Below are 16,336 nucleotides of genomic sequence, written 5' to 3' on the forward strand. Positions count from 1 at the left end.
GTAGCAGTCAGGATTAGTTCTAGCAGAAGAACCACTGGGAGGATAAACTGATCTGAACATTTATCTAATCACTAACCATCATTCCTACTTATTAGTTTATGGCACCCCAATTGCAGAGAGTACTTCATATAATACGGAAAGTTTGACCTGTGCCTGGAAGAACTCCCAAGAGTAGTGAAGAAACTGAAATAAGATGAAACCGTAAGAGAAACCAATCTCAAGTTACAACCACTTCTGACAGCAGGGACGTGGATCTTGGCTTTCATTCTGCAAGCACCTCTTTTAGCCATTACTGGAACTACCCCAAAGAAAGATAACCCTCTGTTAGATAATCAGGAAGTTACACAAAACTGCAAATCTCTACATCAATATAACAGAATACCAAGAGGAGATGTCCTACAGGCTCCAGCACTTCATGCTCCTGACTGTATTGATGTTCTTGCTATCCCTGAAGGTTACTCTAGAGGCATGAGACAGCAAGTCACCTTTGGAAACTACACACACCTTCAGCTTTAGAGGAAAATCATCCTGGGAGCCCGACATCCCAACTGCCTTGACTGTGCTCCTACCAAACACAGCAAACCCACGTGAGCGTACACCTCATGCAGACTGCTGATTGTATCAGTACATTGCAACTGGGGTTGGTGATTGCTGGCACCACAAACCACCAAAGTGTCCCAGCACCTCAGCTCCATGCAAACATTCAGGCTGAGATGTGATCACTCATCAGTGCGCAAGATCATTACCAACCTCCTCGTGCAGCTATACCTTGAAAAGTGACTCCATGAAAGTGGTATGAAGGTGAGGTAGGGAGGAAAGAGGAGTGTAGTGTTTATTTCCTTTCAACTTTCCATTTCATATGCATTCGGTGCCGTGTCTGAACATGTTCAGTCATTTATTCCCCTCCCCATTTACCCTTCCTCCAAATCCTTGTCCTACAAATTTTATCTAGGATCAGAAAATTAAGCTGAATTCGTTTCTCTTTCTTATGCACACAGAGTAATAAAAAGACTTTGCAATCCAAATTCTGTACTTGTGTACACCTGCGTTAACCCCATTGTCCTCAAATTATTCCCTTAACAATGGTTGTGGGTTTGTACAGGTGTAGAACAAGCCCTGTAATTGGAATTTAACAAACAATTCCAACGGCAAAGAAAAAAAAAAAGAAAAAAAAAAAAAGAAAAAAAAAAGAAAAAAAAAGGGGAAAAAAAGAAAAAAAAAAAGAAAAAAGTGGGACTTCAGCTCACTCCTTGTGGCATTAGCTAACATGTTTAAGGAGCAGGAAAAAAAAAACTAAAACATAAAAACAAATTTCAAAGGTATTTAGGCGTGTGCAGATGCTGGCAGGAAACTCAGATTTCCAAATACTGCCCATTTTCGACTTAGATCCACAAACCAGAGCAATAGCACAGAGTATAAATGAAGAAGCTGCTTCTCATTTGCCCTATTTTTTCAGTATTCTCTTTAGCCTCCTTCCTGCTTCACCAACTATTTTGCTTCCAAAATAAACTTTATAAGCTTCCTCATGGGATCACAATTTAGGCCATGATCCTACAAGCCCAAAAGCACAGACCCAGCTGGGCTGAAGACAATTCCTCAGAGGGCTGGTAAGGGAGGCAAGTCCAGAGCATGTGCAGGACTGGGGCTCTGCACCACCAGCTCCTGGGAAGGAAGGCATCTCCAAACTGCTTCTCCAGTCAGAAACACCAACAACAGGCAGAGAAGCAAAACAGGGCCAGGCAGAAAAGCAGGACTGAGGAAATGCCACACAACAAGAAGAGGACATCGGCTGCTCTGTGCTGCCACCTCAACTAAACTTGACAGCTGCTCTTCCAGGCTGAGCTGAACTTCACAAAGCTGTAAAATCAAATAAAAGCTTTCTGTTGCTGTCATGAGCTTCGGCTTGAAACTACCAGTTCAAATCAGCTTCCTCCAGCACTCCTTCTCCATGCACCAAGCCACAGCCAGGACATGGACAGTAGACATGGTTAGGCTTTGCTGTGATGGACAACTTGGTCACAAGTCTAATGGAAAATGTTATCCAGCTGGCAAACGAATGAGATCCGTGACTTAATAGGGCCAGCAATTACTCCTCAGTGATGCAGAATTACTACACAGAACTCAACACTGAAGACATGCCCTTTACTGACAAATTACCAAACCGAGAAATGAATTGCCAGCTGAGAAAATAATGGACAAGGGCTAAGACTGAAAAAGCCACGTTCAAGAGAAGTCCATCATTTGCAACAAGTACATTCTCAACAACAATTAGTCCTGGTACAATTAGTACCACACTGGTACTCTTTCGGGATGGTAGACATCACAATTGGTCTGCAAACCATGAACGGTTGAGACAAAATAGCATCATCTAAAAATGGAGACATTGTTCAACCTGACCATGGCATTGTCCAACACACAAACCCCACTCTATGCTCCAACACTGCAGAAGCAATTCAGCATTACTTCCAGGAAAATCGACATCTCCCAACTCCTCCTTGCAACTCTCCATGATCAGACAACTTCTCCATGATCAGAAAGCCCTGCCATAGCCACACACCATGCTCACAGACAAGGCAACTGGACTAGAGGAGCACGTGCTGCTGAATATTAATAGGCAATTTTGCAACGCAAACTCCGAGTAATTTTTCCACAGTTTTTCATGTTAGAGCGCAACCATGTGAAAAAAAAAGAAGTCTGCTTTTTTGCTAAAACATGAGGAGATCTAGCCAAATTCCTCGTCGTCATCATTGAGTGGAAAGTAATTGAAGGGGGACAAGGGGAAAAAAAATCAAACTACACAAGAACACATGATCTCTGAGATACAATTTTCACAGCCAGGACTATTTGCTTTAACAATGTATCAATAATCAGCAGCAAGACCTCCCCTTATCCTCTGGTCCATCCATACCTTAGGAATTCAGCCCAGCTGCTGGCTGATCCCAGGTCTCCAGAAGAGAAGAGGGGAGGAGACATACAGCACTCACAGGGTGCCAACAAAACCCCTGACCAGCCACGCCAGAGGTCTTCAAGGCAATGTGATACAGAGAAACACAAGACAGGGTGAAGACATCGGCCTAACTGGCTCCTCTCTCCCTCCCTCTGCTTTCAGCTGTAGAGGTGAATGAAGGGGGAGAAACTTAACACTGACTAAATGATTAAGTAAATTAGCCAAGGTTGCCAGCACCAAACCTTAACAAAGTGGAGATCCTACATTATTTTGGGGAGAACAAATAAAAGGCAATCACAAAACCTAAGCAGCTATGTAAATGGAACCGAAATTACCAACATTACACCCAGGATAATTACTTAAGAAACTCAAGGAGCTTGGTATTTTCTTTTCTTTAGAAGTGAAGCCATACAGGAAATTCAGCAGTCACATTTTCTTCCTTAGGCAAGAACACCCACACTGCTCACTCACTCATTCACTCCCATTTTTCTCTGTGCAGTGTCTGACCAAGAAGAGCCCAGACCAAGTCCTCCAGACACTCCTGCATCGTGCACAAAAACAATCCTGATTTTTACAGTTTTATTTGGCTTGTTCACAAGACTCAGTCTCATGTAATCCACGGGCCTGATCCTTCTCCTAATAAGAGCAATGGCAAAACTCCAGCTGATTCAGTAGTTCTGGACAGACCTTGCAGCGGCAAGAGGATAAACTTTAAGGGCCCAAGCCTTATCCATTCACTTTTCTTGCTTCCACCAGTGATCCTTTTAAAAAAAATGGGACTGCTCCTAAGAGTCAAACATGCGGGACTGAGTAAGAGCAGAAATCAACTGAGAAATTTTTGGGGCTCCCCCTCCAACACAGCACAAGTGCATTTTTCCAAACATCCTCTTATTCTGGTAAATCAAATGACAGCACCAGAAAACAAACAAACAAACAAACAAACAAAAAATAATAAAAGCAAAATGTGTAAAAATGCCATTGGAGGCAGGAAGAAGAAACCTAAGTCCCTCTTCTTTTAAAACAAGGACAATCAAATGATGAGTAGCTGAAAATGTGGCCACACACACACACTCCTTCATATACACATACATACACAGAGGCAGTTCATCAGAAGTGAATCAGAGAGAGAAAGATGAATTTGAACCCTTTATCCCCTGTCCTTTATAAAGGCTGCCACTCAGTAAACGGAGATTGCTCTAATTACTGTGACAATTCTGCACCCCGTTCAAACAACTTTTGTGTTCTGGACAGGTTTCTCTGCGAGTTTGAAATTCTTGGCCTGAGAACCACTCTTGTCTAAAAGAGGTTTCTCGTTGCAAACGCAGAATGCAACACTAACAAGTTGTCCCTCTTTTCAGCTCCTTTCATTCTCCTCTTTTCCAACTGCCTGATTCAGGGCTTAATGGAAACTTGTCAAGGCTTTTCTTCCCACAAACCCTGTAGAGCCCCAAGGCAATCTGTGCACAGAGCAACCACAGGAATCTTATATTGTCAATTAAAATTGAATAGACACCTGATAACCAAGTATGCGTTCAAGAATAATATACATCACATGCATCCACACAGAGGTACCTGGGTAGCCAGTCCAATGCCCACATTTGGGCACACCAGCAGCACAGCAACTCACTCCGTCCCATTTACAACCACCCAGTGACAACCAGGTTGTAGTTTTCACTTTTTCATTTCATATTTATTAAATTTAATTTCACATTTATGAAATTAAAAACAAAGTACTTTCAAGTACTGTAGTCGAGCAACAGAATACAATGGAAAATAAACTAACTACATACACCAAGCACTTGGCCTTTAATAACCCTAGGGATTGCAAAGATATTTAGCTGCTATCCAGATAAAATAAGCTCTGTGGATATTCTTTACACAGTGGTTTGTGATCAATGCAGCAGTCATGTTTGTGACTAACTCCTGTAAGTACCTTTTTTTTTTTTTTAATTGACACAGACATTATTTAAGCTACATTTTATGGTGTAGTTTAAGAATTAATAAAAATCCCATGGAAGAATGCAACAGGGATTGAAGTAAAGTGAGACATTTGCTTAACAGTAATAAAAATCTCAAATAACTTGACTTCCAGACAGACAACTATAATCTGTAACTCCTCTGAAAGGGAGAAAACCTTCCTGCAAATGTCCCATAGAAAATGCAAGATAGAAACATTGACTGCCATCTTATTCATCTGATGTGTTCATTCAAGGTCATACTTTCCCTTGGATTCTTTAATATTGGCAAACATTTATAATAGAGCAGTTTCAATAGCTGTCTGTTCAGCCTGGGTGTAGATCAATGCATCATCTATATGCCGACTTCCAGACCTTGCCTATGTCAGAGTAGTGGTCCTGGTTTTATAAATCTCTTAAATCTAATTAAACCAATGCAAACCTCTCACTGTCTATGCTCCCAAACCAGTTCACTCATTTAACCAAGTTAAAATTACTCAGGCTAGGGTTTAAAGCAGTTCCAAGAGAACCTTATTAAATATTAGTATCAGTTAAAAACAGAAATCAATGTAGTGGCTTTTCTCCAGAACACAAAAGCCTACAGCCTCAGACTTTTCCAGATCATTATTTAAGGAGTCACTGACTCCAGTGGGAGTTCGGATGTGCTCCAAAAGGTACGCCTCCACCTTTTCTTGCTCTATTTTTCCCTCTCTTAAAATAGGACAATTTGTTTCTACTGTATCAACATCCAAGAATCTCTCATATTCCCCAGAAAGTCCCTTTGCAGTATTCTCAGATTGGCAATTTCTATTACTTTATTACTTCCCACATCCTCCTTCGGACTTTTTTTCTCTTTTCTTTTCTTTTCTTTTCTTTTCTTTTCTTTTCTTTTCTTTTCTTTTCTTTTCTTTTCTTTTCTTTTCTTTTCTTTTCTTCCCTCTCCTAATTCACCACCAGTAGTGCATTAAGCAGTGAATTAAGAATTGTGAGATAGACACAAGTCAAGCACATTTATATATTCATACTTGGTAGCCATAGGTATGCAATCGTACTTCCCATGGAGCCTAGGGCACTAAAACCTGTTCTGCCAAGAGGGGAGAACAGTTAGGAAGGACAAACTGTGTCAGTAGGAAGAACAAAATGTTAAAATCCAACAAGAGTCCCTCCTGAATTCAGTCTCACTCCCTAGCTGAATGCCTGCACTAGTTGGTACCCAAAACATCTGACCCCAAAAAGAAACTGCCCTCCCATAATCTCCCTCCTTGTACTTCCTTCACCCAGCAGCAAAGGCATTTCAAACAACATAAATCCATTCTCCATTCAAAGCCTACTTGGCTCCTATAATTTCTATCATTTCCCTGTCATCATTTCTTCTTTGCTGAAGCCAGCAGCATATGAGTCAGAGAACAATCATTAACTTTTACAACTTCCATACAAATCCACCTACTCATATTAGAAAAGCAGAACTGACATGCAACACAGCCTCGGACCAAACCCTGATCCTGCCAGGATGCTCCACACTTCTGTGGGAAAGTCGGATACTGCAGAAGAGGGAGCTCATTCAAGAACGCACCATTGGAGATGCAACTTTACTTTCCCCCCTCCCCCCCAGGAGCAAAGGACTATGAAGAAGCAGCAATACATCAATATCATATTTAGTCGAGTTTGGCTTTCTCAATACCTTCATCCACTTTTGAAGAACTTGGCCATTGGTTCAAGATACACGGGGCCTGATGCAAAGCCCATCGTTATTAATAGAAGCCTTTTTTCCACTGACTTCAATGGATCTTGGACCAAGCCCAAAGAAGACAAGATTTCACAGCAGTAAGAGTGACACACATTCTCCGCATTGAGGAAAAAAAAAAGAAAAAGAAACAATACGAAGCATTTACGATGTCAATCTGTACAGCACGGTTTTGTTTGTGTTTTGCTTCTTTAAAACAGGCTCTAGGCTGTTGGACTAATGCACCCAAAAAGTCTCTCTGAAGGTGGAAGGAATCACAGGCAGATACAAAACGCTACGATGAGATACATAACAATCCCAGTACCTCCCTCAGCTAGGATACAGAGGCATCCTCTACCACAACATTTCTTGTAAGTTGCTGCAGCCACACTTTAAAGTGTCCCAGCACTATCAAACTCCTACAGTAACAGCTACAGTATTGCCCATGATGAATTAATTTATATTAATATTATCACGCGCATTTCCATATGAAACCCATTGTTCTGGAACATTAATAAAAACTTCACTAAGTGAAGTAACATGGTACCCCCACACTTAGTTTAAAGATATTTAAAAGAAATACATTTAGAACGAAATTGCTAATATCTTCAGTTTATCATATTTGGCACAGCAAGCAGAAACCCAGTTATCTTCTCAGTACGTATTTATAGCATCACCCGTTCCCATTCATTCTGCATTTTCTTAGAGAATCTGCTGTACCCTACATCTGCAATTCATTGACTTTACAATTTACCACATGTTGAGATGGAGAGGTCTCAGCTCCATTTGAATCACTGCACAAATATGCAAGTGATTTATCGTTTTAAAACTAAAGACTGCAGAAGAACGACTCCACTTTTCCTGAACATTACTCCTTCTGGCAGACCATGAACAATTACAGCGCGTACTAATTAAGCTCTGTAAATGTGCTGTGCCCTGCTAATGCCTACCAGGCCTCAAATTTAGTTGCATGAAGCCAAACTTCAGCCAGCGACTTAACTCATTCAGCACTGCCCAGTTGCCTGAGCGTGACCCCACAAAGAATAAAGGTCGAGGGTTTAGCCAACCTAAAACAAAGGCGTGAGACTGAACAGATTTTGCCGGAAAGAATCACAGGGGGGGGAGAAGCTGGAGGGGGTGGGAAGCATCTTGGGAATGAGAGGAACATCCTTGTTGATAACCTGTTAAAAAGGTACAATACCACACCAGCTTTGCAGCGCAGTGCTGGGGGATTCGGATCTGTCCCCGGGGGCTAATAAGTCACAGTGCTCCATTGATTAGGGAAATGCATAAAACCTTCAACAAAACTGTACAGCTATTTGTGGAAGAGCCGAATTGACAGCCCCCTCTTTTTTCTTTCTTTCTTTTTTTTTTTTTAAAAGTCAGGCTTTACATGGCTCTAGAAGAAAAACATATGGCCAAAGGAGTGCAGCTTTCCACCACACACATAACCCTGCATTTTTCTTAAATTAGTCTCCAAGCACAACAGTAACCTACAAGGAACCTGAAATCAGCTGCTAGAGAAATTAAAGCTAAAAGTAATACCTAGGCATATTTGAGTAATCACATTATCTTGTTAAAACACACACACCCCCAGCACAGACAAGACAGCAGCACTTCAAATCTGACTGTCCACTCTAGCAAAGCGCGTGTAATGGGGAGCGAGCCGAGAACAACGAGCTTTGCTGAGCGAAGCACTGTTTCTTCTCGGGCCCCAGACTCTCCTGACACTTAAGAGTCAATCCCCAGATCCCAAGCTTCCCCTCCAACCATCCATTCAAATACTGGCGTTTCCCCCCCGCCCCCCCCCCCCCCCCAAGTTTCTACAATTTCTCCTCCAGCTCCAACATCCCTCCTTTGTCCTCCAATTACTCTCCAGTGCCCCCCCTGCTCTCACAGTGCCTCCCCCCGGTTAACCCCTCCCAAAACACCACCCTGTGCACGTCCCCCTGCTCCCCTCCATGCTGACCTCCACGTCCATCCCACACTGTCCCTTCCAGCAGGACACAGGGCTTCTCCCCTAAAAACTGCCTCTAACCTCAACATCTTCATTCATTCATTCAGCGCGTGTTTTCCCCTAACATGGGCTTTTGCCGCTTTCTAAGAGGCCCTGTTTTATCCACACGAACCAGTCTAACATATGCATTTCCAAGCATCCTCCTTCTGCATAAAACCTGGAGGCAGCTTTTTCTTTCGTCCCCAGCCCGGCGGTATGTGAGAAAATTAAAGGACATTTCCAGGTGTCATCTGTCTTTAAATGTTTGCTTGTGCCGGTATCTAGGAAATACTGCTCAATACTGCTGAGACCTCTGTAAAGGACACGAGCTGTGTGTGCTAAACTTCTTCCCTCCCTCAGCCTGGCTGCATCGCCCACTGCCCAGCCTCTACAGCACCACAAGCGTTAATTATAAACTTCGGAGCCTACGTAGAAAGAAGGAAAAAAAAGAAAAAGCACAAACATAAACCAGCAGTCGGGAGGAGCAGCAGAAATATTCTTTGCTTTTAGGTGGGGAGAGAAAGGATTTCCATATCTCCCCCACACACCCCCAGCACCACACTTCATCTCTCATTGCTTATAATTAGTGAAAGAAATTTGACCCACTGCCAGTGTCTGTGGACCTTGGATATTATAAGGCCAGCGTGGCGTCAAATATCTTAACATTCATAAGTGTTATAGGCTGTAAATAAACCCCGTGGATTTATGACCCTGCGGTGCTTGCCAGCAAACGACTGTGGCACATTTCTTTCAGCAGACCTGTCGAGGTGCAAGTTTGCCTTTGGTTGTAAAATTAACCATTTCCTTCACAAATGTGCCCAATTAAAAGTCAAAGTTTTAAGGTTTACTTACATATTTGCCAGGACATGGGACTAAGGAGACACCCGGGGAACACAGCTTTAAACATCCCCCCAAACCTCACAACTCCCTCCAAAGCAAAACTTCTCACAACAGCCCCAATGTGTAAGGAAAGTGTCTGATTTCAGCAAAAAGCCCTGAAAAAACCCCAAACTGACAACACGACCGCTGTTGTATTTCTCTGTGCCTGTCCCAGCCCTCATTTTTGGCTGCTCTGAGGCTGGGGGAGCAGGCGTCTCCCCCCAGGCTGTGCCTGGAGAAGGATCTCCTCCCTTCCCCCAGGATAATGTCATCTGCTTCCTGTGTAGGAGAGCATTTGCTAAATCCAGGTTGTCTCATGCTTAACTGCCAATAATCCAACTTCCACATAACTCCCAGACAGCTGGGAAAAGGTCCTTAGAGTTTTTAGTCATGGTACAGAAACACACGTCCACACAAAAAATCTGCAGCTGTCCTTTTTCTCTACACCACATTTTTTATCTGATTTTGGGGCCCACTCATGAAAGTCTTGACAAATCTAAAACATTTTTACCTACATTCTGTTACCTACAAGCGCCAGTGAAAGCTGCAACATATTCCTTCCCCCCCTCTCCATCTCCAGCTGACAAATCAGCACATATTTGCTTGAACAAAAAATGAAGGGGAAGAAAGGAAAAAATAAACCACACCACCCTATTCAAGATCCTCAGTCCTTGTATGAATGCACTCAAAAAACCTGGAAAGGCATCTACTGTATTTTTTTTCACTACAGATCAGCCAGTGGTGCACCTATTAAAATTGTTCGATTTCCAAAGCAAATATTATTTTTAATGAAGTGCAGTCCTGCAATTATCCTGTTCACTCAAGTAACAGTACTGCATTATATTGTTTTGCAAGGTCCCAGAAACATGAAACTTTTCTCTAACTAATTTTCATAGCCCCCTGAAGAGAAACTGATGGAGTAAGCAATGCAGCATTTGCTTCAGAATTAAATCTTATCAAGGAGGAAAAAAATGAAAAAGAAAAAAAAAAAAAAAGAAAAAGAAAAAAAGAAAAACAGTGTAGCATTAAAAATAAATCAGCTTCTTTACAGCAAATAAGTTAACACAGTCTGTTTACCACTGTATACCAGCTATGCTAATGCTATAGCAGAGTGATTCAGCAATCTACCTAATTAAGCACGAGGAAAGTTTCTTTATGGAGGTTCCATTTGATTTACACCACAGGATCATCAGTTCTTATTTAACAGCTTGTTTTTACACAAGTCCAGAAACTTTATTAAAAGCATGTCCATTCATTTTTTTTTTCAACAAAGCGAGTAATTCACTCTCCACTGAATAGCTCTGTATCATAAAGTACCAAAGTGCTGACATATTAAGTTGTATCTACATTATTAAACTAGTTGGTGGACGTTAATACTATAATCCATGCTGCAGACATTAAACCTCAACCATAACGATTAGTAAAGAATTAATATTGTCACATCGAGACTGAAACCTTAACACTCCAGCCATAAATATTTCTGAAGGAGATGAAAAACAATTAGCATAAATACCAAAGAAGGGCAAGAACACCTGTTCTTTTTCAGGGCGATAAGCATTTTATTGTTCTCTATTTAAAATGTAATGACCTGTGTAATTACAGTAATATTACATTGTATTGCAAGGGCTTGGAATGTCACACTTTGAAAAGTGTTGTCAAAACAATTGGAGGGAGGGGAAAAAAAAAAAGGACCACCATTAACCCTTCACACCCCAGGGTCCAAAGCTTTTGTATTAGGAAGGATTACATTGTCTGATTCAGTAGATAAAGAAAAACATCAATTTTTCAAGGCAGTTAATAAAAAATGTTTCTTCCTAAACATAAAAATCAAGGCGATGGGGCTGCTCTCCACCACAGCTATTCCCAACTCCCAAACTTCAAGGCCAAACATAAGCTTAGCCCTACAGTCTCACCCAGCCAGCAACAACTTAGGGGAAAGGAAGATGCAACAGCACTAGTAAAAATAAGAGCATCTGCCAGCAGGGTTTTCTCACATCACACGACATCTATTTGCTTACCAAAAGCATTAACTAAGCTCCAAATTCAAGCTAAAAATCCAGTACACCACTTCTACGTTTTCCAGCTCTGAAAGGAGAACAGTCTCCTTTATTATCCATAACATGCAGCCACCCCCTGTCCCTCTACAAGTGCAGGGATGGAACTGGTGCTCTCAGATGCGTCACTTCATTACTATTTGACTAGACCTCTACTTAATAACATCTATTCTCATAAGCATACACACCACAGTATTCTACCAATAGCAAGATCAGCATGCAAAAAATCTTTGATTTTTAGAAATACAATTATTCCTATCAATCTTGATAGAGAGTTCGCAGTATTTAAAGCATTATCCTTGAGAAAAGATTATTCCTCATAAGCAGGTTTTATGATACTTCATAATTCTTCACATTCCTGAAGCAGTAAAGGAGAAATTGCTGCCCACAAGTTTGTTCTTGAACAGACAATTACAGGTACATTTAAAAAACACAATAATCCCACTACAACACCAAATAAAGCAACAACAAAAAAAAATTCCAGGAAAAAAAAACCCACAACAAAAAAACCACACCCACAGACTTTTAAGACTGTACAACAGAAAAAGGAAAAGAAAAGCAATTTGCTACGTATCTGCATCACCTCTTTACCTTGCATGCTCTGACACTCAACAAATATGTCTCCAGGAAAAACTACATAAATAAAAATAAAATTCGTAATTATGCAGAACCATCTATACCTTTCCAACGCGTATTTAAAAATAAAATAAAATCAAACAGGAGAGAGAAAGATCTAGTTCATCTGGAATTGAGAGCTGGTACAGCAGAGAACTAGAATCCACCTAAAAATAGTGTGTGACAGACAACAGCTATCCCGCTGAATCTTTATAATATTCTGCTCTCAGGCCTAAATAAACAACTTTAATTTTTCCTGGCTATAATTAAGTGGCAGGCAAACAAACAAGCATACGGAATGTGAAAGAATAAGGTTAAGAAGATAGGAGAAGGTTGCTGGAGCTTGGATGTGGAAATAAGAAAATTGCCTATTGAGGGTGGAAATATCCTTTCAGAATTCATCTGATAACACAAGCAGGCCACCTGCTATACCAACGATAAACCAACCTGAAAGCTTTTGTACAGCACCTTTAATTCACACCAACCCAACATTCCTATGGAGGCCTTTTTTTAACGGTGGGGGAGCAAAGGGAGGAATGCTCCAGGAGAGCTAACTGCTGGAGGATCCTATCCCCACTTGCTAAGGGAAAAGGGATCTGTAATAAAGGAAAGGAGAAAAAAAGAGCTGTAGCTGTTGTAAGAAAAATGCTGTAAGAAAAAGGCAGCAGAGGTGTGCTTCCCATTAGCCTGCACTTGGAACAGTGGAATGCACTGAAGGTAAAAAACGAGGAGAAAAAAAAAAAAAAGAGGGGGAATACAAAGCCTCACAATTCGTAACAAAGTGATTTGGAACAAAGATTGTTTTGCCATCTGGATTCTGGTACTTATGGAATTTGGAATTTATCACCATCATCCATATACATGTGGGTGACCATATTCAAAAGAAAAAATATAATGCATTCAGCCCCTGAATTCCCCTCCCCATCATTACAATTGCAAACTACAGTCACCTCTCTGCTACCGTCCCAGAAATCACCTCCTCGCAGAAAGAGCCTCACAAGCCTCTAAAATAAAACTCTGCCACAACCCTAAACATATGCAAAGTCAGAAAACCTTCCTCTCAACCTCCCTGTCACTCTACATTTACTAATCTGTGTCTACTGACGTTTTACTAAGTGAAAACAAGACTGACCCGATGTTTAATATTTTAATGCTTTAAAACACTTGTAGATCTGATATACTGAAGTTGTCCAAGCCCTCAGTCATTAGTACGGCTTCAACATCTACCCAACAGTAGATCTATTATTGTAAATCGCTATCTCGTGTTACCACAAGGAAAAAAAAAAAGTGTATAAACACACATGGTGATGGTGGGAACGCTTCAGACTCAGAAACACCCAGAAGAAACAAAACAGCAATGCTAAAGCCATCGGTATAGGAATCACTGGTGTTTGGAAGTCCCAGTGGATTTAACCGTTCAAAATGAGAAATTTTTGAAACTCTTTAAAAAAGGAAAGAAAAGGTGACACTTGAGAAATCTGATGTCACAGCACAGCACACCGTGGGTAACACTACGGGCGGGAAAACAGCTGGGACTACAAACCCACCAGCAGACCCCAAAGTTTCCTGGGATCTGGGCTAAACCCCGCTCTAGCTGCAGGCACACGCAGACCTGCATCCCCCGCCAGTGAACCCCGAGTTAGGGGTGGAGGGAAAAAAAAAAAAAAAAAAAAAAAAGGCAAAAAATACCCAACAACAAAAAACCGGACGCTTTCAGCAAATTGTCTTCCTGCCAGCATACTTCCAAGAGGAATTTTGCTCGACTTGTCTGATTATTTTTTGCGCTGCTGTTGTTGTTGCCAGAGCCAAGCGAGGCGAGCTGTTTCCGGACTCAGCCCTGCGCCCTGAGCGCGGCTCCCCCCGCTCCGCACCGGGACGGAGCCGCTCCCCGGGCACGGCCCCGGCCCCGGCGGGCAGGGCAGCGGCGCCCGGCCCCCGCACGCCGCGGGGCGCGGATCGGGGCGGCCGGGCCGGCCTGAGCCCGGGCACAACTCGCGGCACCCACGGCCCCGAAGGGGCACAATGAAATCGCCGCTCCCGCAGGCCGGGGCGGGCGAGGGCAGGAGAGGGTTAAGGGGGAGGAAAGGGGAGGGGGAGCCGGCCCAGCCGCCACAGAGGAGGGCAGGAGGCGACCGATCACCATGGAAAACGAGGAGTTTGGAGGAGCGGATCGCAGCCTCGGCCGGGAGAAAATAACCCTCCTCCCCAAGGAAGGGGAGAGGAGATGGGAGAGAAGGGAAAAGGGGGAGGGCGGGAAAAAAAAAAAACAACCCAAACTTCTTGGATTTTTTTTTTTAATTTGTTTCCAGTTTTGTTTTGAGGCTGAAATAGGTGTTGTTTGAAATTTGTTTGCTTTTTTTCCTTCCCCATCCCCCCCGGCAGCGGAGGTTACAAGGGCTCCAAAAAAAAAAAAAAAAAACTGCCCACAAAACTGAAAGTAAAAAAAAAAAAAAGAAGAAAATAATAACAACAAATAAGAAAAAAGACAAAAAAATAAATAAAAGGGGGGAAAAAAAAAAAAAAGAAAAGGAATATGGCGAAGTGTAAACAAATCCCCTCCCGCCGCGGCCCGCGGAGTTTGGAAAGTTTGCGGCGCGGGGGAGGGGGCGGCGGCAGGGCCGGGGCGAGCGGGGCACCGGGAGCGCGGCGGCGGCGGGAGCCGGGGAACGAGCGGGGGGAGAGGAAAGAGGGGGGAAAAAAAGAAAAGGCACTTACCGTTCTCGCCGTCGGAGAGAGCGATCCATTGGGCAGATACGGGCTGCTGAGGTCGGGGATCATAATAAAGGGATAACCCGGGTATGGTGGGCCCTTAAACAACCCTCCATCTTGCCTCTTCGCAGCTAACATGGCGGGGAGACACGAACGGGAGCGGGGAAGGAAGGGGGCAATAGGGGGAAGAGAAGGGAGGAGAGGGGGGGAAGGAAAAGTTTTTTTAGCAAGTGTCCCCAAAAGAGGAGCCGGGCGCCCGGCGGAGGGGCGGCGGTGCGGGGCGGGCGGCGGTGCCGGCCGGGCCCGCGTACTCACCTTCCTCTAAACTTTCCCGGGATTTATCTCTGAAAGTTTCGGACCGAGGCGGAGGCCGCCGCTCCGCCTGGGAGCGAGCCGGGGATCGGCGTGGGGCGGTTGGGGAAGGGGGTGTCGGGGTGTTGAGGATGTTTTTTGGGGGGTTGGGGGGGGGGAGAAGGGAGAAGAAGAGGAATGAAAGGCGAAAAAGAAGGGAGAGGTGCGGGGAGAAGGTGGAAGGGAAAACAAACAGAACAAAACAGAAGGCATCGTTACAAGTTGGTGTCGCGGAGAAAGTTGGGCGCCGGCGGGAGCGGGACCCGGCGCGGCGCCCCCGGCCCCGGCCCCGGCGCGGCCCCGGGCACAGCGCGGCCCCCGCCCGCCCGCCCGCAGCCCCGAAACGGCCCCGCGGGGGGCTTCCCCCGTACCTCCGAGTCTGAGGAGCTGTTTTGATTCGTTTCTGATTCATTGACGAGAGACGACTTGACATCAGCTAAATCCCTCTCCGCCGAGGAGTTCTCGGAGATCTTCTCCTCCTGCTCCCCTTCGTCTTTGAAAGAGATCAGTTCATCGTTGGCGCCCAGGTCGTCCCCTCCACCGCCGTTCAGCTGCGGCATTTTCCTCCTGCTTCACCCCACCAGCAGCAATTTTGCAAAAAGGGGAAGGGGAAAAACAAAAGAAAAAAAAAAAAAAGGAGGGGAATGGGGGGGGGGGAAAGGAAAAAGAAGAGGGGGGGGGAAAGTTTGCACCAAAAAAAGAAGAGTCCAAGGTGAAAGTTTCTTTTTTTTCCCCTTCTCTTTCCTCCTGGGGAGGGGAAAAGAGGGAGGAGGAGGGGAGGGAAATGTCTCTTCTTTGCTCCTTTGCACCAGTGACTTTAGGCTTCTTCCTTTCCTTCTTCGGGATTTTCTCTTTCTTTCTTCCCGGGAGCTGCTCGGCGTGCACTGCGCGCACACGCACACCCGCGCACGCACTCGCGGAAAAATTAATAATAATAAAAAATATATAAACCGTGGGGAGGGGGGAGCAGCGGGGGGGGAGGGGGGTTAAAAAAAAATAATGCAACAAACCAAGCCCAGAAGTCAGCTGTGACGGGGGGGGCAGTCGCCGCGGATATGGGGAGCCTGTGCCGCTCGGGTTTGAGTGAGTTGAAGTTGGACTGAGAGC

At 43.9% G+C, this 16,336-nt stretch overlaps 1 protein-coding gene across 9 annotated transcripts in view; it reads right to left on the reverse strand.

The window, feature by feature from the left end:
- Window positions 1-15,841, reverse strand: part of TCF7L2 (transcription factor 7 like 2) — a 172,857-nt gene extending 157,016 nt beyond the window's left edge. For 3 of the 9 annotated variants that reach the window (XM_066190919.1, XM_066190918.1, XM_066190913.1), the window contains exons 1-3: window positions 15,601-15,830; window positions 15,194-15,260; window positions 14,885-15,009 (exon numbers count right to left, since the gene is read on the reverse strand). In XM_066190919.1, coding sequence (XP_066047016.1) covers window positions 14,885-15,009; window positions 15,194-15,260; window positions 15,601-15,789 — 381 coding nt within the window. In that variant the 5' untranslated portion in view covers window positions 15,790-15,830. Of the gene's footprint in view, window positions 1-14,884; window positions 15,010-15,193; window positions 15,261-15,600 lie in introns of all 9 variants that reach the window. The other 6 variants (XM_066190909.1, XM_066190908.1, XM_066190912.1 and 3 more) reach the window with 5 other exon arrangements.
- Window positions 15,842-16,336: the final 495 nt, after the last annotated feature.

The sequence above is a fragment of the Chamaea fasciata genome, unplaced genomic scaffold (genome assembly GCF_029207755.1).
Source record: "Chamaea fasciata isolate MVZ Bird 193981 ecotype frontalis unplaced genomic scaffold, bChaFas1.0.hap1 SCAF_9, whole genome shotgun sequence".
NCBI lineage: Eukaryota > Metazoa > Chordata > Aves > Passeriformes > Sylviidae > Chamaea > Chamaea fasciata.